Below are 24,983 nucleotides of genomic sequence, written 5' to 3'. Positions count from 1 at the left end.
TTAGTAGTTGGTATGCGAGCGCGCACCATTAACTTGAGAGTTGCTCCTCTAAGAACACATGTCATATTATAAACGAATGATATTTGATATTTTAGCTTTGTGCTCTGTTTGATGATATATGAAAGAATTGGAGTTGAGGTTGTCAATTCTTAAAAAATCCAAAAAAAAAAAAAAAAAAACCCCATTAAGATATAGGCTGTCAAACTTACTCAATATCAAACTAGATTTTAAAAAACCAGGCTGTCAAACTTACTCAATATCAAACTAGATTTTAAAAAACCAGGCTGTCAAACTTACTCAATATCAAACTAGATTTTAAACAAGATGTGTTTGTGAAACACAAATGCCCCCGATAATGGCCAATTCCGAAGATGGCCAGGGTCACAAGGGCAAATATCTTGGTACCAGTAGAAAGATCTTGTCAAAAGAAATGCTCATGTACAATATGAAAGCTCTGATATTTACCATTTAGAAGTTATGACCAATGTAGAAAAAAAATTAAAAGTAGGTCATATGTCAAGGTCAAAAGGTTCAATACCCACGGAAAGGTCTTGTCACAAGGAATACTCATGTGAAATATCAAAGCTCTATCATCTATTGTTCAAAAGTTATTAGCAAGGTTAAAGTTTTCAAGAAGAAGGTCAAACTCCAAGGTCATGGGGTCAAAAATGTTGGTACCCACGGAAAGGTCTTGTCACAAGGAATACTCATGTGAAATATCAAAGCTCTATGACCTACTGTTCAAATGTTATTAGCAAGGTTAAAGTTTTCAAAAAGTAGGTCAAACTATAAGGTCAAGTTTCAGACAGAATGACAGAATGACAGACAGGACAAAAACAATATGCCCCACGATCTTCGATCTCGGGGGCATAAAAACAGGTTGTCACACTTACTCAATATCAAACTAGATTAAAAAAACAGGCCGTCAAACTTACTCAATATCAAACTAGATTAAAAAAAAACAGGTTGTCACATTTACTCAATATCAAACTAGATTTTAAAAAACAGGTTGTCACACTTACTCAATATCAAACTAGATTAAAATATAGGCTGTCAAACTTTTATTAAGAATATCGGGGCACAGATTTCAAATAAATAATGGTGGTAACCAACTTCTTTACAAACATTCTAATGCTCCGGACCACTCCATCTTGTCCATGAGGGTAAGGATTTAGGGGAAAAAAATTACCATCGCACAAACAATCCAACATTATATACCACTTTTCGCATCTTCGTTAGCCAAGGGTTTACGATCCGCTCCGCTGCCTAGCGAAAATGTCCTTTTCGTAGACTAGAAGACTGGATCAGGACCCTAGGCACTGCATTTCCATATGGATGCAATGATAATGTACATGATGTGGGAAATTTGACTAGTCCACAAGGAAATAACGTGAATGTGATGGGACTCTTTCCCAATACTCAAAGACGGAAACACAGTCATGTATATCGTTCATATAAAAAAAAAAACAAGTTTAAATGATGTCACGTTTGATTCACTTTTACCTTACGTCAACAGACAATTAGGTCCACATCATATTCGTACAAAAAATTTACTCTGTTCCATTGAAAGTTTTACATACGTTATTTGAAGAAGCCACAGCTAGTCTGTACTTGGATTTTTCAACACCTGAATATAGACTGAACTCTATGATTATGGATGTTGCCAATCACAGAGCTCTTTAAACCAGCACGGGTCATGGATGATATTCCTTCCAAAGCATGTCGCCAGTTCCTTAAGCTTAAATGTACAAAGGAATATACATGTATGCCGTCAACTTAAGCAACATTCTTCGTAATAAAAGGGTTCAGTCGTGTATTCCAAATTTTTTCAAGTTCAAGTCTACACCCTGTATTTCCTACAACTATACTTCTACACATTGCATCCAAACTTTTTAATTATAAACAAACTTTGCAGTACCTAGATATAGACCATCTTGTACTTAATCCACCAACATGTTCTTGTTCTTCATCTTCTTTCAACTATAATCCAGCTGGACATGTCATTACTGGTGATGTTGATATAGTTGAAAATGAGGACATCCAATCACTTATTCTAAAAGTTCCTAAATACAGAAAACCTCAGTCTTTCAATTGGCGACAGAACTTCATCTCTATTATGAATTCTGTCGAAGATTATGCCAGAGGATGGATGCGCTAAATATGAAAAAGAACTTGATACATTGTCAGAATAGGTTAAAAGCATAGGAAGAATTTTAAAATCTAGCATTATATATATTAAAACAAAAGTACGCACATGTACCATCTATCCTTCTGTGTTTAGTAAACCAGAAGTGATAAAAGAATTAGATAGGTTACATGCCGAATATGTTTTGGTTCCAGCTGACAAAGTTTGTAACAACATTGTCTTTGTTTGTAAGGCTCATTATTACAACTGTATTTTTAACGAGCATTAATTTCACTTTTGGTAATCGTACTTATACTCCAACTGCCCTTTCAAAAGACGAATTCTTCAAAACCATGCTCCAGTTTTATACACATTTGATATCCCAGTCAATAGGTCGAATGAATACGAGTTACCGTACCTATACTGGATTCCTAAACCACATAAAAACCCTTACAAACAAAGATACATTGCTGGATCCAGTAAGTGCTCTACCAAGCCCATATCTTTGCTCCTCACGAAAATATTAACAGCTGTGAAGGAGAAACTTCAAACTTACTGTGCGACTACTGTAACATATGCCAGAAGTGTGGATTCTAAAAAATCCTAAAGAACTTTTAGTAAACTTGAAATCGCAAATTTTTCCCCAAATCAAAAACATCAAAACCTATGACTTTTCAACACTTTACACGACCATTCCTCACTATAAATTAAATACTAGACTTTTTGACATCATAGACAGTTGCTTCTCCAACAAAAATGAAAAACGCAAATATTCCTATTGAGTGATCAGTCATCCAAAAAATTACTTTGTTGAACACCACTTTGATTCCACGCACAAGTACTCTGAAGTTGAAATAAAAAATATTCTAGAGTTCGTCATTGACAATATCTTCATGGTCTTTGGTGATCAGGTCTTCCAACAGTCTGTCGGAATTCCCATGGGCACAATTGTGCTCCTTTGTTAGCTGCCCTGCTTCTATATTCATATGAAGCAGAGTTTACTCAGAAACTTCTACATGAGAAGAAAATATCTCTTGCTGTGGCCTTCAATTCGACATTTAGATATGTCTATTAACAATAATAACTTTCATTCATATGTCGATTCGATATATCCCTGTGAACTCGAAATAAAAGACATCAAAGAGTCGTCCACTTCTGCTTCATACCTAGATATTTCATTGAAAGTGCAAACTGACAACTCAACTGTATGACAAACGGGATGATTTCAGCTTCTCCATCATCAACTTCCCATATTTATGTAGCAATATTCCATTATCACCTGCATATAGTGTTTATATCTTATTCGATACGCTAGAGCTTGTTCTGCTTATGGTCAGTTTTTAAATCGAGGCAAGCTACTGACAAACAAGTTAATGGTACAGGGGTTTCAACAGTCTTGATTGAAGTCTGCATTTCGCAAATTCCATGGTCGTTATAACGATGTAGTTCGTCAATACAACTTATTATTGGGTCAAATGCTGTCTGACGTGTTTCATACCGATTGTTAGGCAGTTCTTGGCACACTGATTTTGACTACGGATAAATCCGTTTACCTGATCAGGATATAGGGCTCACGGCGGGTGTGACCAGTCGACAAGGAAAGCTTACTCCTCCTAGGCACCTGATCCCACCTCTGGTGTGTCCAGGGGTCCGTGTTTGCCCAACTATCTATTTCGTATTGCTTATAGGAGTTATGAGACTGATCACTGTTCGTTAATATCAATCCAAATTTTAAAAAAACAGGTTATCAAACTTACTCAATATCAAACTAGATTTAAAAAGCAATCTATAAAACTCGCTCAATATCAAACTAGATTAAAAAACAACAACAACAGGCTGTCAAACTTACTCAATATCAAACTAGATTCAATGACAATGAAACGGACTCATATATAAAGAATATCTATCATATTTTGCTTTCAAAATCTAATCAAGCGTGTTATTATGACAAAAAAAAAAAAATATACAAATGTGCGTGGAAAACCTTGTTCAGAAACATGGTCTGTGTTATTCGCAGCAGTATGTTGTGGCAGCATGGTTATTATACCCCACGCAACGAAGTTGCGAAGTGTATTATGTTTTTGACTCGTCCGTCAGTCTGTCCGTCACTTTGTCAGTGCAACTCCTCTGAAACCGCTCAACAGAATTTCGTGAAAATTTGTTGTTGATAAGAACACACCGTGTAGATGTGTATATTCCAAGAAAGTTTTGATTCAATAATTTTTCTGGGAGTTATGATCCTATTGAACTTAAAATTTTGTGTTCGTCTCTCCTGTTCTTGCAGTAATGCATAACATTACCATTCATTATGTGAGGCATTGTCAAGCAATGTTGGAGCGTGCTGTATGTGAGCTTGTTCATTTCTGCTTTCTTTTTCGCAGTGGTGTGTTGTGACAGCATGGTTATTCTCAATAATATGTTGTGGCAGCATGAGTATTCGCAGCAGTGTGTTGTGGTAGCATGGTTATTCGCAGCAGTGTTTTGTGGCAGCATGGTTATTTGCAGTTTTGTGGCAGCATGGTTATTTGCAGCAGTGTTTTGTAGCAGCATGGTTATTCTCAGTATTAGTGTGTTGGGGTAGCATGGTTATTTGCAGCAGTGTATTTTGGCAGCATGGTTATTCGCAGCAGTGTATTGTGGAAGAAATGGTATTCTAAATAGTGTGTTGTGGCAGCATGGTTATTTGCAGTGTTGTGGCAGCATGGTTATTCGCAGCAGTGTTTTGTGGCAGCATGGGTATTCCCAGCATTGTGTTGTGGCAGCATGAGTATTTGCAATATTAGTGTGTTGTGGCAGCATGGGTATTCGCAGTAGTGTGTTGTGACAGCATGGGTATTCGCAGTATTAGTGTGTTGGGGCAGCATGGTTATTTGCAGTAGTGTGTTGTGGCAGCATGGTTATTTGCAGCAGTATGTTGTGGTAGCATGGTTATTCGCAGCAGTGTATTGTGGAAGAAATGGTATTCTAAATAGTGTGTTGTGGCAGCATGGTTATTCCAATGTTGTGGCAGCATGGTTATTCGCAGCAGTGTGTTGTGGCAGCATGGGTATTCCCAGCAGTGTGTTGTGGCAGCATAGCTAATCTCAATAATGTGTTGTGGCAGCATGGGTATTTTGAATGGTGTGTTGTGGCAGCATGAGTATTTGCAGCAATGTGTTGTGGCAGCATGTGTATTCGCAGCAGTGTTTTGTGGCAGCATGGTTATTTGCAGTTTTGTGGCAGCATGGTTATTTGCAGCAGTGTTTTGTAGCAGCATGGTTATTCTCAGTATTAGTGTGTTGGGGTAGCATGGTTATTTGCAGCAGTGTATTTTGGCAGCATGGTTATTCGCAGCAGTGTATTGTGGAAGAAATGGTATTCTAAATAGTGTGTTGTGGCAGCATGGTTATTTGCAGTGTTGTGGCAGCATGGTTATTCGCAGCAGTGTTTTGTGGCAGCATGGGTATTCCCAGCATTGTGTTGTGGCAGCATGAGTATTTGCAATATTAGTGTGTTGTGGCAGCATGGGTATTCGCAGTAGTGTGTTGTGACAGCATGGGTATTCGCAGTATTAGTGTGTTGGGGCAGCATGGTTATTTGCAGTAGTGTGTTGTGGCAGCATGGTTATTTGCAGCAGTATGTTGTGGTAGCATGGTTATTCGCAGCAGTGTATTGTGGAAGAAATGGTATTCTAAATAGTGTGTTGTGGCAGCATGGTTATTCCAATGTTGTGGCAGCATGGTTATTCGCAGCAGTGTGTTGTGGCAGCATGGGTATTCCCAGCAGTGTGTTGTGGCAGCATAGCTAATCTCAATAATGTGTTGTGGCAGCATGGGTATTTTGAATGGTGTGTTGTGGCAGCATGAGTATTTGCAGCAATGTGTTGTGGCAGCATGTGTATTCGCAGTGGTGTGTTGTGGCAGCATGGGTATTCGCAGTATTAGTGTGTTGGGGTAGCATGGTTATTTGCAGCAGTGTGTTGTGGCAGCATGGTTATTTGCAGTAGTGTGTTGTGGCAGCATGGTTATTCACAGCAGTGTGTTGTGGCAGCATGGGTATTTGCAGTATTAGTGTGTTGTGGTAGCATGGTTATTTGCAGTAGTGTGTTGTGGCAGCATGGTTATTCGCAGCAGTGTGTTGTGGCAGCATGGTTATTTGCAGTAGTGTGTTGTGGCAGCATGGTTATTTGCAGTAGTGTGTTGTGGCAGCATGGGTATTCCCAGCAGTGTGTTGTGGCAGCATGGTTATTTGCAGTAGTGTGTTGTGACAGCATGGTTATTTGCAGTAGTGTGTTGTGGCAGCATGGTTATTTGCAGTAGTGTGTTGTGGTAGCATGGTTATTCACAGCAGTGTGTTGTGACAGCATGGTTATTCGCAGCAGTGTGTTGTGGTAGCATGGTTATTCACAGCAGTGTGTTGTGGCAGCATGGTTATTTGCAGCAGTGTGTTGTGGTAGCATGGTTATTCGCAGCAGTGTGTTGTGGTAGCATGGGTATTTGCAGTATTAGTGTGTTGTGGCAGCATGGTTATTCGCAGTATTAGTGTGTTGGGGCAGCATGTGTATTCGCAGCAGTGTGTTGTGGCAGCATGGTTATTCGCAGCAGTGTGTTGTGGTAGCATGGGTATTTGCAGTATTAGTGTGTTGTGGCAGCATGGTTATTCGCAGTATTAGTGTGTTGGGGCAGCATGTGTATTCGCAGCAGTGTGTTGTGGCAGCATGGTTATTCGCAGCAGTGTGTTGTGGTAGCATGGTTATTTGCAGTAGTGTGTTGTGGCAGCATGGGTATTTGCAGCAGTGTGTTGTGGCAGCATGGGTGTAATAAGGAACACGATTTTCAAAAGTCTACAAAAATTGTCATGCACCAGAAACAAACTGTTTTGCACTTAAAATTTTACCTTTGCGATGTAAAAAGTAGTTTGAAATCTAGACATTACCTTCTATTTGACCTTCATTAGCATGGATAGAGGAACTCTCCACTTTAGCTGTAGCTTGTGGCCCCATTTTACCATCCCTCTTTTCAAAGAAAAAATATTTATCTATTATACTTTTTGGTAAATATTAAACATTGATGTATCTCCAGTAGGTGTACAGTCCTTTTCCCCTGGGGTATTGGAAGATAAGGGTAGATAAAAGTTTTAAATGGTCACCCTTAGCCTGAAAACTACATAATTACTGCCCGATGTCAATACAGGTAAATGAGGTAGAAAAAAACCGTATCATTTTTGTAGATTTTTATTGCATTAATTTTTATGAATTTCATCACCAGCACAAAATTGTCCAGCCTTACCTTTTGGATATAATATTTTTAATTACAAAAATGACTTTGAATAAAAAAGAGAAATTTGGACAACATTGTGCTCGATATATACAAAGGCTTTAAAAACCTGTCATTCGATGAATATCAATAGAGATTTAACAAAAACAGACAAACCCTATTTCAAAAGACAGCATAGTTTTTAATGTTAACGAATTTTTCATTAAATTAAAATGCCAAACCTTCATGTTGATAAATTAATGAACATCATGGGGCATTGTAAATTGCATAATTCAAACTTTGATGGTTTACTTAATCATCGGGAACGTATGTCGCAGCTAAAGCGGGGAGGTCCTTTAACGAGTATTTCACGTGTCACCCTGCTCTTAAACACTCACTTGAAATTCTTAAAAGTCGATATGACGACATTAATTCATATGATGTGGCTGGGGAGATGTACCTAAGCAGTTATCCCATGCAACAATACACATTCATATACAGTACAAATTATCAAACAGAAGACATATACACAAATGTAGGATGTCCTATTATTATTTCTCTATCATCTAATGCTATCCAATAGTCCGAATATTGTCCGGATTCGGTTCACCGTAACACAATACGCGCACGTCCCGCGTTGTACGATATCCTGGGTATATTACCGAAACTGCTCTACATCCTAGACAGCCTGGCTTCTCCCGTACATTATGTTCTTATTCGATCTACTCAAACGAACATAAATAATTTATAAAAATAAACACAAACATGTTGATTAGGATATGAAGCACTCTGACAGTGCACTTTACTTATTTCAAAACACTGATGTACACAATTTCTCTTCACAATTACCGTTTGTCTTCCTTTCTGCAAAATAAAACATTTTTTGACTGATAAATCAAAGTACATGTACTCGGGTAAAGCAAAGACGGGTGGGCATAAGTTATCTGCACTGAAAAGAGCCTTTGGATGGTTTTCGAATTCTACACACTAACAGTGGTCAGTTAAAATCCATGTAATGAATATTTAGATGTCACCTGACAAGGTGATAGACTACCCAATAGAAGAAATGGTATAAATAAACACAAACATGTTTTATTAGAACCTTTAATAAATACATTTATGTTTTACCAAGTGTATTAGCGGCCCCTGAAATGACAAAAGCATATGAGTGGCAGTTCTTGTACGACATTCAACAACAGTCTATACACTGAATTTTCACATACTTACCCTTAATTTTCTCATTCTTATCTGGTCTGAAAACGTGTACACTGCAAAGTATACGAAAATCACAAGCAGCTCTGGACATTCCATTGATTAGACACATTAGACTGACATTTTGGACAAAAAAGTTAAAATTCTGAAAATATATTTTTGTACCAATTGTGTACCTTTGGCTTTCAAAACTTTGAACAAACTTATGGAAAAACATCTACTTAAAACAGAGAGAGAGAGAGAGAGAGAGAGAGAGAGAGAGAGAGAGAGATGTAGATTCACTTAGCTAAAACAAGCAAAGTGAAAATATTTAATGTGTACACCAAATGTAAACATAGTGGTGAGACTTTAAGACCATCATCTATGATTTATACCTATAAATGAATACATTTTGTCAATAAACTCGGAAACGCTTGCTCCAGTGTCATTGCACGCACCTTAGATATTGTTTCATATTCAGGTATGAGGTGGAATCCATAAGCTATAATTATGCCCCTCTTCAAAAAAGGGGCATACCGTATATTGCTTTGCACCTGTTGGTCGGTTTGTCAGTCGGTTGGTAGACCACATGTTGTCCGCTCAATATCTTGAGCACCATTCACTTGATCGTAATGATATTTCATATGTGGGTTGGTTATGAATAGAAAAGGACCCCTATCGATTTTCAGGTCAAAGGTCAATTCACGCTGGACATAGGAAGACACAAAGAAATGTGTAAGAAAGTTCGGGATCTGGTTTACTCTGATAGGCGAATTTAGGTGGAAGAAATATCGCAGGTATTACACATGGTAGCGTTTCAACAATCTTACATAATCGTTTAGGTATGCGCAAGCTACCAGTCCGTTGGGTCCCAAAATCCCTTAGCGATGAACAAATGGCAACCAGAGCATCAGTATGCAGCGCCTTGTTGAAGCGTGTTAGGTCAAAAGATGATTTTCTCTTGCGTCTGGTGACAAGACTCCGAGTTCATTATTATGAGCCAGAGAATAAAGCCCAGAGTCGTCAGTGGGTAGGATCTGGGCCCCAAGAAGTTCAAGACGCAACCATCTGCTGGCAAGGCAGTATTTTGGGACGCAAAAGGCATTATTATGTTGGGACTTTTTACCCAAGAGAAGTACAATAACTGGAGTGTACTATGCAACCTTGATAGATTTATGTAAGTATGTGTAGAACATGTTGATCTATAAAAAATCAATTCATAGCAAAATTCAACAAACTCTTGTTAACTATTTTCATGTAAACCTCATTACAATATTGTTAAATCTTCAAAAAATCCTTTTTATACCTTTATATCATACCTTTGTACTTGACCTTTGTATTTGGGAGAGGGCCTACACAGGCTCTGCCTGTTGCCCAATCCTGTTGAGTTTCTCAATAAAATATGTTTAAATTAAACTTGATAGACCAGCTGAGAACCGCCATCCGTGAAAAACGCTGAGGTAAACTCTCTAAAGGTGTTTCGCTGCAATAGGACAACGCGAGTGCCCACACCTGCAAAGTTGCAGTGGATGCTGAAAAGCGAAACGGGTATAAATTTATACCACAACCTGCCTATTCACCTAGCGACTTCTAACTTGAAAAAGGATATCCGCGGACGTCATTTCCGGTCTGACGAAGAAGTTGTGACGGCAGTTGAGGAGTGGGTCAATGGAAAGGAAAGGACCCCGACTTTTTCAGTTCTGGGCCGATGGCACTTGAACACCGTTGGTCTAAGTGCATCACACTAGAGGGAAATTACATTGAATCTCAACTGGAAATAAATTAGACTGGTTACTTATTGACTCGACCTTGCATCGCCATGTGTCAAACTTCCACCAGAGTTCGGTAACGTAATGAGGCCTCGACGGGGAGTTTGCACCATGTGTAGCGATAGTAGATGAGCGGATCATTGGATGTAATTCGAAATAGATTGGATTTACGACACAGAGAAACTGAAGGGAGTACAAGTATGTCGCATAACTGTTTTCAGTTTCTCTTTGTGACGTAAATCAAAATTTTAATGAATAACTGTAAAAGGTGTCACAATGGCAGTGTACTATTTGGACGACTCAAATCTATGTGATCCGAAATACACTTTCTAGAATAAAAATCATATGTGCATTAGGCAAGTCTCAAGGTCAACAACAGCAATAGTTACTCTTCTGGACTTTATCTGTCTGAAAACTCCCAAGAGTAATCTCAGCGAGATTCGTTGGACTGACACCTCCAAATATCCAGCCTCGACGAATCTAGCTGAGATTATCCTAAGGCCAGTTCAGTATTTTTTTAAATTCATTATAAATCGACTGCACTCTAAAATAATCTGATAAAAAAAAAAAAAATCGAAATACATCCCAATTACAATAGGATAAACTATATTGCTACATGTACATGTAGATTGGACATCCCAAGTCCGACAGTGTATAACTTAGCATGGCTAAATTTTGAATTTTTGCACCCATTTTTGGTTTTTTCTTCTTTTCTTTACGAATTGCCAAAGAGCGTTTTCTTTACATAATTATTATGAACAACGGAAGTTGCTTCCTATGCATCCAGAGGTCGCTGAAACAGCAAATATAGATATTCTCATTAGAAATATAAGGATGACGTCACAAGTTGGCAGACCCTCTCATTACGTCTATGCTGGCTCTAACATTCCATCTTTGAAGTTGACAATTATCAAGTCACGTGACTTTGATCATCATCATAATGAAGTTTGCACACCACATAATGATCTTTACACATAACATAAAGATGCTTGTACATGACGTAATGAACTAAAAAACAACAACACATATATAAAGACACAATAACATCGGTGACACATAATGAAAAAAGCACATGCCATAATGATAAGCGAACATGACATAATGAAACAAGAGGCCCAAGGGCCACATCGCTCACTGGCTCATATTTAAAGATTTTTCGTATATATTTCTATGCAAAACTTTGATCCCCCCTTGTGACCCCATCTTCCCCTGGGGGGCCATGATTTTAAGGAACTGAAATCTGTCAGAAAGCTTTCATGTAAATCTCAGCTTTTCTGGCTCAGTCGTTCTTGAGAAGATTTTTCCTATATATATTTGTATGTAAGACTTTGATCCCCTATTGTGGCCCCATCATACCCCCAGAGGCCATGAGTTGAACAAACTTGAATCTGCATTGTCAGGAAGCTTTCATGTAAATCTCAGCTCTTCTGGTTCAGTGGTTCTTGAGAAGAAGATTTTTAAATGACCCCACCCTATTTTTGCATTTTTGTGATTATCTTCCTTTTGGAAGGGACATGGCCCTTCATTTGAACAAACTTGAAAGCCCATCACCCAAGGATGCTTTGTGGCAAGTTTGGTTAAAATTGGTCCAGTGGTTCTTGAGAATATGATGAAAATGTGAAAAGTTTACAACGCCGACAGACAACAGACAAATTTTGATCAGAAAAGCACATGACATAATGACATAAAAATGCACATGACATGATCATAAATGCACATGACATAATGGGAGAAGCACATCACATGATAAATGCACATGGCATCATGATAAATGCACACAATATAATGATAAATGTACATCACATAATGATTAGTGCACATGACATAATTAAAGACGCACATGACATGAGAGAAGCATGCAGCATAATGAGAGCAGCACATGACATAATGATGTATATATACACATTACTATCATAAATAAAAGAAAATCAGAAGGCAGTTAAGACGTTCCATATATATGGGTGAAAGGAAAGGTGAAGATAATGATCAGTGATCAATCTCATAACTCCCATAAGCAATACAAAATAGATACCTAGTTGGGCAAACATGGACCCCTGGACACAACAGAGGTGGGATCAGGTGCCCAGGAGGAGTAAGCATCCCGTCGACCGGTAACACATATACATGGGTATGTCTTTAAACTTCATTGTGGCAATTTGATTTATTATTTATAAAATACGTTTCTTAATGTAGGTCAGCTAGAGCTCAGATGAGAACCTTTTTTAGTCTGAGAATTGTTTGATGGTCACGAGGCCAGAACTTGTGTTATTTTCTGTTTTAGCGGGGTGGGGGAGTTGGGGGTCAGACCCCCCCCCCCTTGCTCTTCATCTTCTTTTTTTTTTAAAACATCCAAACCTATAAAGGATGTGGTGAGTTTTAATGAAAGGAAGAAGGATCAAGAATTTCAGTCAAAAATGCATTAAAATATGCACCATTTTCAAGAATTTCAGTCAAAATGCATTAAAATATGCACCATTTTAAAGCAATCCTTCAAAAATTTTCCTGGTGGAGGAACAAGAATTTCAGCCAAAAATGCATTCAAATGCACCATTTTAAATCAATCAAGGTACCCCCCCCCCCTCCCCGCACAGTAAGGTCTAAATCTTATATATACAGATATCACAAACAGAAAAGAAAACAATGAAACAGCAAAGTTTATTACAGATAAATCATTCGTGACTGTAAAATTGGTCAATGCAAATATTTATCAGTTTTAAAAACTTTTAAAAATGTATGGATTTCCAAATGAAAGGGAATTTAAATAAACTGATACATGTACTATTCAATAATATCACCACATAATATCTAATAACAATAATTCATATCATAATAGGTAGCTCTCACAGGCACTAGTTTCTGTAAATAAGTTATCAGTATCGTGATGTCATAACTTATTTACAGGGACCTGAACCTGTAGTAGCTGTGCAATGTTTATGGTGTATAATAACTGATCTAATGAACTCTGAGAAACATTTCTAAAAATCCCTTTTCCACTTTTTATGTAAATAGATGCATTTCAATTGAAAAATGTAAAAAAGACAATAAAGTAAAATATTACCTCCCACTGTTTGTACTGTAATTTTCCAAATTAAACTTAAATGCAAGTTTTGTGTTTGATTCCACAATAAAAATGAGAGTAATCTTGCCCCACTCCATCTTAGAAATCACAGATCTCTTCATGTTAGAGAACTGGATTAGAGTAGCCGGAGTCAGCTGTTTGTTCAATTTCACATACATGTACTAGGTAAAAAAAAAAACAAACCCATTCTATCAAGAAAATGTAAACATAAGCCTATTATGATTACTACTCACTTCACATCTATCATGAAAATAACATGAAATGTTTTACAGAAAAATTATCAAAATTTTGACTGCTCATCAATCCATGTTATTATGATAGATGTGGAAAAAAAAACTAATTAAATACAAAGAGAAAAACGTAAACTAAAAATGATTTTAAAATAGTTTTAAAATGTCAGCAAAATAAAATACAGACTTAGAGGAAATACAAATTTATTGTAAACTCTTCATTTCTATTCTAAGAAAAAATTGAATTTATCCTGAAATTCAAGAAGAATAAAGCACATGTTTTACCTACAGCTAGAGACAGACAAATGTGGAAGACAAAAACAGAATCGGGGGTAAAAAGAACCCCACTGGAAATGTATTGATTTGTGAAAAACAGTAAAATAACAATGTAAACTGATTGCACAACTTCAATAGCAACAACATGTAAACAAAAAACAACTAAAATAACCTAAAGTTGAATGTTGTCACAATTCATCTTTTGAGGAAATAACATTCTTTTCTGTGCTATTTATTTGTTTATACAAAGCACTGGACCCTGAGGCACTCAGGAGGAAATGATCAAGTGCCTGCTCCGTACAATCTGCAATAAAGCGTATAAATGGTCGGATATCACCTGAATTGGCCATCTCTAGAGTTTCATAATATTGAAGGCGATCTTCAACTTTTATTGTCACTGGTGGAAAACCTGCCTGCATTAAAATGAGATTCATTAACAACCGGGATGTTCTGCCATTTCCATCATAAAATGGGTGGATGACCACAAGCTTGTAATGTGCTAAAGCAGCATATTCCACTGGATGTAATTTCAGAGTGTCTTCGTTATTTAACCACTCAACGAAGTCTTCCATAAGACTTGGAACATCAGCGGCCGCTGGTGGCTTGAACTCTCCCACGTACACCTGAGTGTCTCGCAGAACTCCTGCTTCCATGGGATCAACATATCCTAGGACTTTCTTGTGAATCGTCAGTATGTCGTTGAGAGTAATGGACCCAACACGATCCAGCATCGTATTGTTCACATAACTTAACGCAGCATCAAGTCCCAACACTTCATTTTGTTCCATCAGACTCTTTCCTCCTACTGCTACCCTGGTTTCTACGATGGCTCTTGTTTGCATTAGAGTAAGAGTATTTCCTTCTATAGCGTTTGTGTGATAGATATGAGAAAAATAGGACTCCTTTTTGGCTCTCCTCAAACCTGGGTTATTTTGAGGAATTTTCACAAACAAACCAAGTTTTTTGTCTATGATATTAAACCGTCTTTGATCAATTTCATCAACAATTGCCAGGATTCGTTGCCTGTTCATCAAGGCTTTGGTATGTTCAGGACACAGAGCTAAGGCTTTACTGTACATGTGATTGGCTCGGAGCATATCCTGTTCAAATTTCTCCAGATATTCACCAAACGCTGTCAGGATTTCTACATGAGTGGGGTCCAGTTTTAAAGCATGGTGGTACAGTTTCCGTGCTTTCTCATACTTTCCTTGGGCCTCCATGTCTAAAGCCAGGTTCATGGCTGCAACTGCTTCTTTCTGAATATCTGTAAGAAACAATGAAAACAATGAACATATTCTAAAAGTAACCTACACACATAGAAGTGTTTGTTGACTTTATCAATGACATTCTTCTTTCATCAATATATTTTCTGAGAATGATAAATTACATGTACATTTATCGACTACATGTAACACGTCCTTTTCTATTCCAAATCAGGGTGTCAGACTATCAAAATCAACCGGTTTCATAATTTGATGAGACTTGCACAATATTGCAGAATTAATATATAGCCATGAACGAGATATCATTTCAATTTTTCATCATACATTTCATTGAAAAAACCAATTGTTTTCCTAAGGTGCTAACAGATATATTGATCATTGACAAGAATTCATGAAATCATCAAGGCAAATTTCGAACTTCATTAAATACATGTACTATGATTTTTTCACAGACTTTTTGTGTTGTAAAATTTCAATTTCCCATTTGACATGTGGTATCAATGCAATGCTTACAGATAGACTGGAATTATGCAGTATTTAAAGCCCCCCCCCCCCCCCCCCATTTTCCAACGAAAGAGAAAAATTGAAATGATGACTCACTTACATGGCCAGTTATTTAAGAATGTCGGTCAGTCCGGCTCCAAGGTCAGTAATATCTTATGCCTTTATATAGAAACAAAATGCAACTGATTTCAGTTGGTATATATATCAGAAGTTTAGAAAAATGCCCATGTGATTGTCACATTTCATTTCCTACCTTTCTTTCTTGGGTATTAATACTGTAATCTTGGAATATAAGAATATTGAATATTGGTAGCAATTAGCTAATTATGCCTTACTTCAATTGTTATTTTGTAAAAAAAAAAAAAAAACAACAAAAACATTGGGTATAGATCAAAATTATCCAATAATCCAAAATGTAAAATCCATAGTGTCATTTAGTTACACATCACCATCATCCATGTCTCTCCCGGGCTGTGTGTAGTATGCAATAGACCTGTTTGTAATAAGCATGTGCTCACGCAATTCCTGTCTCCGGTGGTAACATTGTTTGTGTATTTTGTGGAAACGGGTGTTTCTGAGTGTCTTCATAAAAGAGTATTAAACTTATTTTGTCCTACAAATCTTTACCCAAGATAATTTTAGTGGAATAAATTAAAATAATGGAATTTTCTTAATAAGTCTCAAAAAGATTTTTAAATTTGTATAAACCTTATTTTTCAATTCTTTATATCTATATTCTTTTTGCAAAACTTTCTGAAGTCCAGAATCGACTTTGATCAACTTAGGAATCTATGAGGCAAACCTAGCACTAGGGCCAGATCAACTAGGGATGGAATGACTATGGGACGGAACGACTTAGGGACAAATTGATTATGCGGCCGGAATGACCCGTATTGGGTCCGTTCGCCCTATCTACCTGTTCACACGAGTCCGTTCACCATAATTCTCGTTTGCCCTAAATCACGTTCACCCTATTGTATATCAACTGTGTTAAAAGTTCTTTTGTTATTTCTTATTCTGTTTGCTCCCCCCCCCCCTACGCTTTTTTTTTTTAAAATTTATGTTTTGGTAACAGACAATACAGAAAACAATTTTTGTTTCTGTTCAATGAATAAATTGGCTTCAATTTTAATTCTGATTTTAATGTTTATTAAAGGCATAATTGATTTAATTGTTGCTGATTTTAATACTGTCAATTAGGTAATACCTTCTTTGTTTTTTTAACGGTTCACACTATCTTTTGAACACAATTAAAGACATTGAGACCTTGATAGGTCCAATATGGAGATGAGCTGGTGATTAGCACCGGTTTTCTTTGAAGAATATTTTATACCCATCTTCCATGGGAGTGGAGTGGAGTGGACTGAAAACCCTTGGCTATAGCGAAGATGTTAATTTATACCCAACTACCAATCAATCCTAATTGATCTCACAATTTCGTGTATTATAATGTTGAACAGAGCTTAAAGAGCCTTGACTGACATTTGATCATAAAAGAATAATTTCATAATAACTTGTTTCTTATAACTTAAATTTTCATGAATTAGATGTATGACTATAAGTATTTTCATCGGGAAAATAGTTTCAATTAGCCTATAAAATTTTAAAATGCGACTTTTGACCAAATTTATGTCGATCAGTCAGGTCAGTCTACATGGTCTTAAACAGGACAGGTCTTTAGTATAAACTGTGTACGAATGCAATGTACAGAAAAATTCGTGAAATGATGTCAACATACAACAGTACAAAGAAGGCGAACGGAACTTGGGTGAATAAGTTTTAGGGCGAATGGACTCTGGGCGAATGGCGTCAAGGGCGAACATGTTTTAGGGTGAACGAACATACAATTTGAACGACTTGTTACCAGTGTGTAACTGTATATGTTATACATACATAGGCCTGTTTATATATATATCTCTATCTAAAAGTAAAAATAAATACATGACATGTACATATTTATGAATTAAAACAGTGAAAATAAATATTTTAATAAACAGAACAGTGAAGCGGCAAGCCTTAAATGGAATAGACTCGTATGTTTACATTACCGTTTGTTTGTGGCATTTGTTGCTGTCTGATGCGAAAAACAAGTGACGTGTCATGCGTTCCTTCTGAAGCCGTTTCAATTTGGTAAGAGGAGAAAACAGAAAGAAAAGCACATTGGACAGCGAATGTTAGATAAGCCACTCCGCCAGCGACAATCAAAAGGAGAAAAAGAGAAAGTAGAAACATCCTTTCGGAACAGTGTTTCTTTTTCCAGTAATCATATCGGATGGTAACTTGACAGATGTTTGATAAGGATTTGTTCCATTCTCCTTCTCCCATGTTTTGACGTTTCAAAACAGGAAGTAGATTTGTTGGTTCCGTATTGGTTGATTTGAACCCAAAGTTCCCCACAAAAATGGATGCGCCCATGGAGAACCACAAGTGGACAAGTGAAGTGAAATTGTTATGAATGTTTAGGCCCAACTCCAACTTTTCATTAACATGTCATTATTCGCAATAACGAGGTACATTCAAAACACACATCAAAAGCGTATGCTTAAATATTTTTCTTATTAAAAATGATGTGTGTCATTAGAAACAGGATCTCATAGGACAGAGATAATTCTGACTACAATGAGAAAACCCGATTGGTATCTGTATTCTACTCGATAAGTAGATATGAATAAGAAAATACCCTATCTATATGTATTTTAATTGATAGAGACCAAACTGTCTATGACCGTGTTCTAGGTATATGTTTTAAGTAGAATTTTTTTTATTAATAGATGAAAAAAATATGACAATGTTTTGTTATTGAATTGTGGTGTTAAAATTGCAGCATGTTCGGAAAAAAACTGATCAATGTTCCATTTTTAAGTACATTAGAAGTAAACAACGCCCCATTGTATTATTCTTATTCAATGTTATGGTCTATGCCAATTTGATGAGGTCTATTGTGATATTGTTTTGGCATTAGACCTTGGTGACCTACACCAAATTTTCAGCCAATTTTGAACACTGTAGCTTTCTCGAGTCATAATTGAGATCAAAATGGTGCTTGATCGAGTTGAAACTATACAGTTTATAGGTTTAAAGCTGAATAAAAAAGACTTCAGATGAATGTTTTGAAGAAAACCATTTTGTGTTTAATAAAATTTGAACTATTTTGGTGCTGTCTACCACCTGTAGCTTAGTGTGTATTGAAATCTCTAGATAAAAATTTCATCTGAAGGTCATGTGATAATGATTATATATTGACAACAGTACTGCTAAATTAGGCAAATTGTATGTTCTGTCACAAAGGTTTATGACAGTGTATATTAAATGGGCATCATATCATGTTATTCGCTCCGCGGAGCAATTAAATTAGCATTTATTCTACGTACTTAGATATAGCATTTATTCAATAAATGTGAATGAATGATATTTAGCTCACCTGAGGCGAAGGCTCAAGTCAGATTTTCTGATCAAAATTTGTCTGTTGTCTGTCTGCGGCGTCGGAGTTGGCGTCGTTGTAAACTTTTCACATTTTCATCTTCTCAAGAACCACTGGGCCAATTATAACCAAACTTGGCCAAAAGCATCCTTGGGTAAAGGGCTTTCAAGTTTGTTCAAATGAAGGGCCATGTCCCCTTCAAAGGGGAGATAATCACAAAAATGAAAAAAATAGGGTGGGGTCATTTAAAAATATTCTTCTCAAGAACCTCTGGTCAAGAGGAGCTTAAATTTTCATGAAAGCTTCCTGACATAGTGCAGATTCAAGTTTGTTCAAATCATGGCCCCCGGGGGTAGGTTGGACTACAATAGGGGATCAAAGTTTTACATAGAAATATATAGGGAAAATCTTAACAAATTTTCTTCTCAAGATCAGCCAATGAGCCAGAAGAGCTGAGATTTACATGAAAGCTTCCTGCCATAGTGCAGATTCAAGTTTGTTCAAATCATGGCCCCGGGGGTAGTTTGGGGTCACAATAGGGAATCAAAGTTTTACATAGAAATATGTAGGAAAATCTTTCAAAATCTTCTTTACAAGAACCAATAAGCCAGAAGAGCTGAAATTTATTGGAAAGCTTCCTGACATAGTGCAGATTCAAGTTTGTTCAAATCATGATCCCCGGGTGGATTGGGGCCACAATAGGGGATCAAAGTTTTACATGGGAAATTGTGAATAAATAGAAAAAAACCTTTAAAAATAATCCTCTCAAGAACCAATGGGCCAGAGGAGCTGAGATTTACATGAAAGCTTCCTGACATAGTGCAGATTCAAGTTTGTAAAAATCATGGCCTCCAGGGGTAGGTTGGGGCCACAATACAGACTAAGGTTTTAGATGCAAATATATATACGGAAAGTCTTCAGATATGGGCCAAGGTAACTCAGGTGAGCAATGTGGCCCTTGGGCCTATTGTTACTCTTATAAACGGAATAAATAGTATGATTATAAAAAGTCAATAGTTAACACATATAAACCAAACATGTCAAACTAATTTGCTCTGCGGAGCGAATAACATGATTATGCCAATGAATATATATGTCTTGAATTTTTATCTCCCAAGATACCTGGGTGAAGAAAAAGTGGAGGAAAGATCAGTTTCTTCAACCAGAGCAGATCAAATCCTGAAGAAACTACATGCTGATGCTGAGGCAAGGATAAAGCAGCGAGGAGGTCAACATGAGAAATCACAGCAGCAAAAAAGTAAAGACCAATCAGTGGAGGAATTTGAAGAAAAGGTCAAAGGCCAAATTAAGGAATCATTAGATGGTAGCCATCATAAATCTGGTCAGAAATCAAAAGCTAGGAAACGTCAAGATACTGATAGTGATGATGAAGTGATCCCAGTGAAGAAGAACAAGAAAGTCATAGACAGCAGTCCTAGCCAGAGGGGTGAAGGAGGTAAAAATGACAGGAGACTTCCCGAGAGTGACAGCGAGTCAACAGGCAACAAGGATGAGAGGCTGACAATGTCTCAGTCCACTAGCTCGGGTGTAGACATAGTGAATAGTGAAAGGAAACTGAAGGATGAATCAAGGACTTTGTCGGAGAGTGAGGAAGATGGAAAGGTGGCTGATGAATCTGTTGAGATGGGGGATGGTCAGGAAGGGACTTACGATTGTGGAGGTTTCACAGTGCTAGGGAACTACAAGACGAAAACAACAGAAAAGGTATCATTGCTTAAACTAAAATTGTATTTAATTATTTTGATATAGTCATTAAATTAATCTTTACAGTACTGACTACTGAGCTCATTCGAGACTTTGGCTCAATATTTATCTTGTCTGTGAATTTGTCATTCTGATTACAGAGGGTCTGAGAGGGAATTAAGTTTAATTTGAAAGAAAAACAGACACCTAAATAATTATATACAGAGGTCCTCCACATATTTGAAACATAAGATCAAAGTAATGATTTCTAGGTCAATAGGCCATATAAAGGTCAAGATCATAGACATTAATCTGAGATAGAAAGATGAAAATTGAGATTTTGAAAAGGGGATTGTACATGTAGTATTCAAAGTGTATTAATCTTTGATATTATACATACTGGGTACATATGATATCTAATTATGTAAAGTTGAATTCTTTTTCAAAATTTGTGAGTTTATACAATCATGTAGGTTGTTTATATCGTTGAATATGCTACAGGTGTCCAGAGTTTCACCTGATTCAATATGCTACAAGTGTCCAGAGTTTTACCTGATTGATTATGTTACAGGTGTCTAGAGTTTTACATGATTGAATATGTTACAGGTGTCCAGAGTTTTACCTGATTGAATATGTTACAGGTGTCCAGAGTTTTACCTGATTGAATATGCTACAGGTGTCCAGAGTTTTACCTGATTGAATATGTTACAGGTGTCCAGAGTTTTACCTGATTGAATATGCTACAAGTGTCCAGAGTTTTACCTGATTGAATATGTTACAGGTGTCCAGAGTTTTACCTGATTCAATATGTTACAGGTGTCCAGAGTTTTACTTGATTGAATATGCTACAGGTGTCCAGAGTTTTACTTGAATATGATACAGGTGTCCAGAGTTTTACATGATTGAATATGTTACAGGTGTCCAGAGTTTTACCTGATTGAATATGTTACAGGTGTCCAGAGTTTTACCTGATTGAATATGTTACAGGTGTCCAGAGTTTTACCTGATTGAATATGTTACAGGTGTCCAGAGTTTTACCTGATTGAATATGCTACAGGTATTCTAAGTTTACCTGATTGAATATGTTACAGGTGTCCAGAGTTTTACCTGATTGGCTAGCCAGTCCTAATGTGATTGCCTCTGACTTGAAGCAGAAAACATCTCTGGTTTCAGATTTCAAAGGTCTCGACCCAGATATACTTTCAAGCCTCAAGGAATGTCAGATTGAATACTTCTTTCCAGGTATGGCCTGTACCTAGTTAGATATTGAATACAAATAAAATTGAGTGGAGGATATGTAATCACAAAACCTTGACTTGTAAGGATGGTGCTTTGTTTGCCCACCAAAATCCAAAGTGACTGTCTTGCTTTTGTTTCGAAAGTATTTTGTGCAAGAATCCTCATGCAACTCAGTTTTTTTTCTTACTTTGACATAATAAACACGATATTTTGAGTCCATTTTAAGATAAATTGACTATTTTTCATGCAGTTTTTCTTCTTGAAAATTGTAATATAATTTCAAGATTTCATTCAATCTATAACCCCAATCCAGAGTGGGACTTTAAGGAGGATTTAATGTTTTACATAGAAAAGTGCAACTGCTTGGATGAGTAATGTAGTTTGATTGTTTGTAGTTTTGTAGTACTCAGGTGATTGTTAAGGCCCATGGTCCCCTTATTAATTGAGATACATATGTATTTACTAATCAGAAATGTTTTAAATATGTGTGACTGTACTATGTGTGAGTTAAAGGGACTGGTTCACGTTTTTTGAAAGAAATGTTTATCATTTTTGATGTTAAAAATTAAAAATATAACTCATTTAATGTTGACAACCAAAATTTGGACCGTCTGAATGCAAGGATAAGAGCAGTATCTTAGCTTTGATTCTGTGTTATGTAAACAAAGACTTGAGTCTTTTTATGTAAACAAAACAAACCTGTCCAGTGAAACGTTAATTTTTGTAATTTAAAGCATCTTCATTTTGTGCAATCACAAATTTTAACTTTTAAATGATACGTTTTACTTAAAGTATATTTGAAATGTGATATATCTAATAAACTTGGATCAATATCCCTTTATTTTGAAAACTTCGTAAACAATAGCACACTTCAATCTGTTTTCAAAACAAATAATAAACTCTCTATAATGAGCTGTCTTGATGAATAACCTTAATTTTTTTGTGAAACCTTCTAAACATATTAGACTATAGATTTTGATCATTTAAAGTGAAAACAAAATTTGAGGGGAAATCGTGAATCAGTCCCTTTAAATGTGTATTGCTTTTTTTTTAAGTTCAGATGCAGGTTATTCCAGAAGTCCTCAGCACAGTGCGCCATGGCTTCGTGCTGGGCAGTGCTGGGCTGAGACCTCCAGATATCTGTGTGTCTGCTCCAACTGGCAGTGGCAAAACCCTGGCCTACGTTCTACCAATCGTACAGGTATCTTCTTATTAAGACCACGATACAGTTATCTCGTTATACTCTCTATCTACAATTTGATAGAACAACCTCATCACACAAATTTTCCCCAGAATTTGTGTCATCTAAATCATGAATACATTGTTAACATAAAAGCAATAATCAAAATGATGTGCTGTGAATTAATTCTGGATGCTTTACGTATAACAGACTTACAAGCAGACAGGTGACTTTCATACCTGGATCAAACATTTGAATCTGAAAATGAAAACTTTATACCTTCAGACTTTGAAGCACCGCGTCCTGCGTCGGATTCGTGCTCTGGTGGTGTTACCAGTACAGGATTTAGCGGTGCAGGTGCACCGCGTGTTTCTTCAGTACACAAAAGGGACAAACTTGAAGGTGAGTACAATTACAAACTTGAGGCCCATGGACAATGTTTTCTGAAGTCAAAATGATTTTGATTTCTTTTATAATTCTGTTATAGTGTTCGAGCTCAGATTTTATCCTTCAGCAATAAGTCAGAATGAGATGTTGTACACAGAGAAAAAAAAAACCCATCTATTAATGACACTAATACTGTAGCTTGTAATATATCAAAGCAATGCTCAGATTTAAAGGACCCGGATACAATAATTTTGCTACATGGAGATTCTGTACATGATTCTTTTTAATCATTTTATAAACATCAGTGGAGAACATGACAGGCATGACTTAATTGTTTCATAGAGCACCTGTTAAAGTTACCTAAAACAAAAGCAGAAATTGAAAGTAGTTAGTTCTCTAATAAAGTCATCTTCAGTCAAAATCACATAAACAAAGTTGACATATCTTCCATGGTGAAATAGATTTCTCATAATATTATTTAAAAACAAATTTGAAAATTTCATTAACTGATTTTCTGGTTCATTAACACTAGAATGACAAATTCAAATCATCAAAACGGATATCAATAAACCTAATTATGTGCAACTATTTTTATAAAGCCCTATTCATTATGGAATGGCCGAGGACTACCCCAGTTGAAGCCCAAGCCCCCTCCAAGCCCCCCCTCCCCCAAGCCCCCCCTCCCCCCAGTGTAGAAGATGTTTCTGAAATGTATAAAGTGAATATTTTTGCCATGCAGCGGCTTTCTGACCATGATCATAATAAAAGTTTTGGGCCATGGTAGTGCGATGGCAGCCCGCTTGTTTCTCCTCTCTAGCTGACAGGCTTAATCCTCATTATCGGCAGTAGATGTATGTGAGAGGGTATGGTGATTGCCCATTTGCACATATAGTCTTTTCTCTGGGTGGGTAACAAATGTGTTTTCTCTGGTTAACACATTTTTTTTGTCTTTAACACATGGGTTTTGTTCGATGAATACATGTATTTTTTAAGGGGGGAGGGATAACACATGTTTTTTCCCTGGGTTTTGTTCTGTTAACACATTGGGGGGGGGGGGGGGGGGGGGGTGTTGTGTTAACACTTGTTTTTTTTATCTGGTTATACACATGCTCATGATATGAGTTTTTCCTATGGTTAATATACATGATTTTGTTCGGCTAACATGAGATGAGTGTTTTTGTGTGTGTGTGTGGTTTTTTTTTTGGGGGGGGGGGGGGGACACACTGGGTTTTTTATTCCTGGTTAACACATGCTCTTGAAATGTTTTTTTCTGGTTAACATATGGGTTTTGTTCAGGTAACATTTTTTTAATCTGGCTTTCTCCACATTAAATTTACACATTTTGTGGAATTCCTGTGGGCATTCATGCTCCTTAGTTAGCTGACCTGTTTCTATATTCATATGAAGTAGAATTTGTTTAA

General features: G+C 36.8%; 2 protein-coding genes across 2 annotated transcripts in view; one reads left to right on the top strand and one right to left on the bottom strand.

Annotated features, from left to right (window-relative positions):
• Positions 1–12,957: 12,957 nt before the first annotated feature.
• On the bottom strand, positions 12,958–18,061 carry LOC125645784 (protein adenylyltransferase FICD-like). Its single transcript, XM_048871609.2, has 2 exons — positions 17,680–18,061; positions 12,958–15,168 (listed from the first exon to the last, which is right to left on the bottom strand). The coding sequence occupies exons 1-2, from the start codon at positions 18,044–18,046 to the stop codon at positions 14,093–14,095; spliced, it is 1,443 nt and encodes a 480-aa protein (XP_048727566.2). The 5' UTR covers positions 18,047–18,061; the 3' UTR covers positions 12,958–14,092.
• Positions 17,991–24,983, top strand: part of LOC125645781 (ATP-dependent RNA helicase DDX51-like) — a 25,809-nt gene continuing 18,816 nt past the window's right edge. The window contains exons 1-5 of the mRNA XM_048871607.2: positions 17,991–18,141; positions 20,171–20,777; positions 21,848–21,998; positions 23,051–23,196; positions 23,461–23,577. Coding sequence (XP_048727564.2) covers positions 18,119–18,141; positions 20,171–20,777; positions 21,848–21,998; positions 23,051–23,196; positions 23,461–23,577 — 1,044 coding nt within the window. The 5' untranslated portion in view covers positions 17,991–18,118. The remainder of the gene's footprint in view (positions 18,142–20,170; positions 20,778–21,847; positions 21,999–23,050; positions 23,197–23,460; positions 23,578–24,983) is intronic.

This window comes from Ostrea edulis, chromosome 6 (genome assembly GCF_947568905.1).
Source record: "Ostrea edulis chromosome 6, xbOstEdul1.1, whole genome shotgun sequence".
NCBI lineage: Eukaryota > Metazoa > Mollusca > Bivalvia > Ostreida > Ostreidae > Ostrea > Ostrea edulis.
The sequence above is the reverse complement of the archived record's forward strand: the minus strand, read 5'-3'. Positions and strand labels throughout refer to the sequence as shown.

Coding starts and splice junctions, on each gene's coding strand:
- LOC125645784 (XM_048871609.2), bottom strand. CDS start 18,046: ATGGGCGCATCCATTTTTGTGGGGAACTTTGGGTTCAAATCAACCAAT. Junction 15,169..17,679: donor ACAAATGCCACAAACAAACG/GTAATGTAAACA, acceptor TGTTTCTTACAG/ATATTCAGAAAGAAGCAGTT.